At 65.8% G+C, this 739-nt stretch overlaps 1 protein-coding gene across 1 annotated transcript in view; it reads right to left on the bottom strand.

Annotated features, from left to right (window-relative positions):
* CKM (creatine kinase, muscle) overlaps positions 1-707 on the bottom strand; it is a 3,370-nt gene extending 2,663 nt beyond the window's left edge. Inside the window, exons 1-2 of the mRNA XM_010566446.1 lie at positions 515-707; positions 374-411 (exon numbers count right to left, since the gene is read on the bottom strand). Coding sequence (XP_010564748.1) covers positions 374-411; positions 515-707 — 231 coding nt within the window. The remainder of the gene's footprint in view (positions 1-373; positions 412-514) is intronic.
* Between the last annotated feature and the right edge of the window lie 32 nt (positions 708-739).

Genomic DNA, 739 nt, shown 5'->3' with positions numbered 1-739 from the left:
TCTGGCATGGCACTGGGTACAGGGCATGACACAGCACCGGGGACAGGGCAGCCGGAATGGGTATGGCACTGGAGACATGGCACCAGCACCCAGTATGGCACTGGGGACCAGGCACTGGGCACTGGCTCCCAGTGTGTCACTGGGGACATGTCTCTGGCACTGGGCATGGCACCGGGCACCCAGTATGGCACTGGGGACAGGGCTTTGGCACTGCACACCCTGCGTAGCACTAGGGACCGGGCACAGGGCACCAGCTCTCAGTGTGGCACTGGGGACCAGACACTGGGCACAGGGCACCAGCTCCCAGTGTAGTACTGGGGACAGGTCTCTGGGACTGGGCATGGCACTGGGCACCCGGTGTGGCACTGGGGACCAGGCACTGGGCACTGGACACCAGGTCCCAGTACGGCCCTGGGGGCAAAGCCCTCGGAGGTGACCCAGCTGACACCGTGTTCCCCCGCCCCAGCCCGGAGGACCCCGTGGGTGGGCTGGGGACCCCCACGCTGTCACCCACCGGGGTTGTCGACGCCGGTCTGGATGGCGTCATCGAGGGTGAAGCCGCTGGGGGTCTCCTTGTCCCGCAGGCGCTGGTAGAGAGCGGGGGTCAGGACCTTGGCCATGTGGTTGTTGTGCTTGCTGAGGTCGGGGAACTCCTCCTCCGACGAGAACTTCAGCTTGTACTTGTTGTGGGTGTTGCTGAACGGCATGGTGGGGGTGCTGCGGGGAGAAAAAGGGGGGG

The sequence above is a fragment of the Haliaeetus leucocephalus genome, unplaced genomic scaffold (assembly GCF_000737465.1).
Source record: "Haliaeetus leucocephalus isolate CR32 unplaced genomic scaffold, Haliaeetus_leucocephalus-4.0 Scaffold210, whole genome shotgun sequence".
In the NCBI taxonomy this organism is placed as follows: domain Eukaryota; kingdom Metazoa; phylum Chordata; class Aves; order Accipitriformes; family Accipitridae; genus Haliaeetus; species Haliaeetus leucocephalus.
Note: the sequence above shows the minus strand (reverse complement) of the source record. Positions and strands in the feature narration are given on the sequence as shown.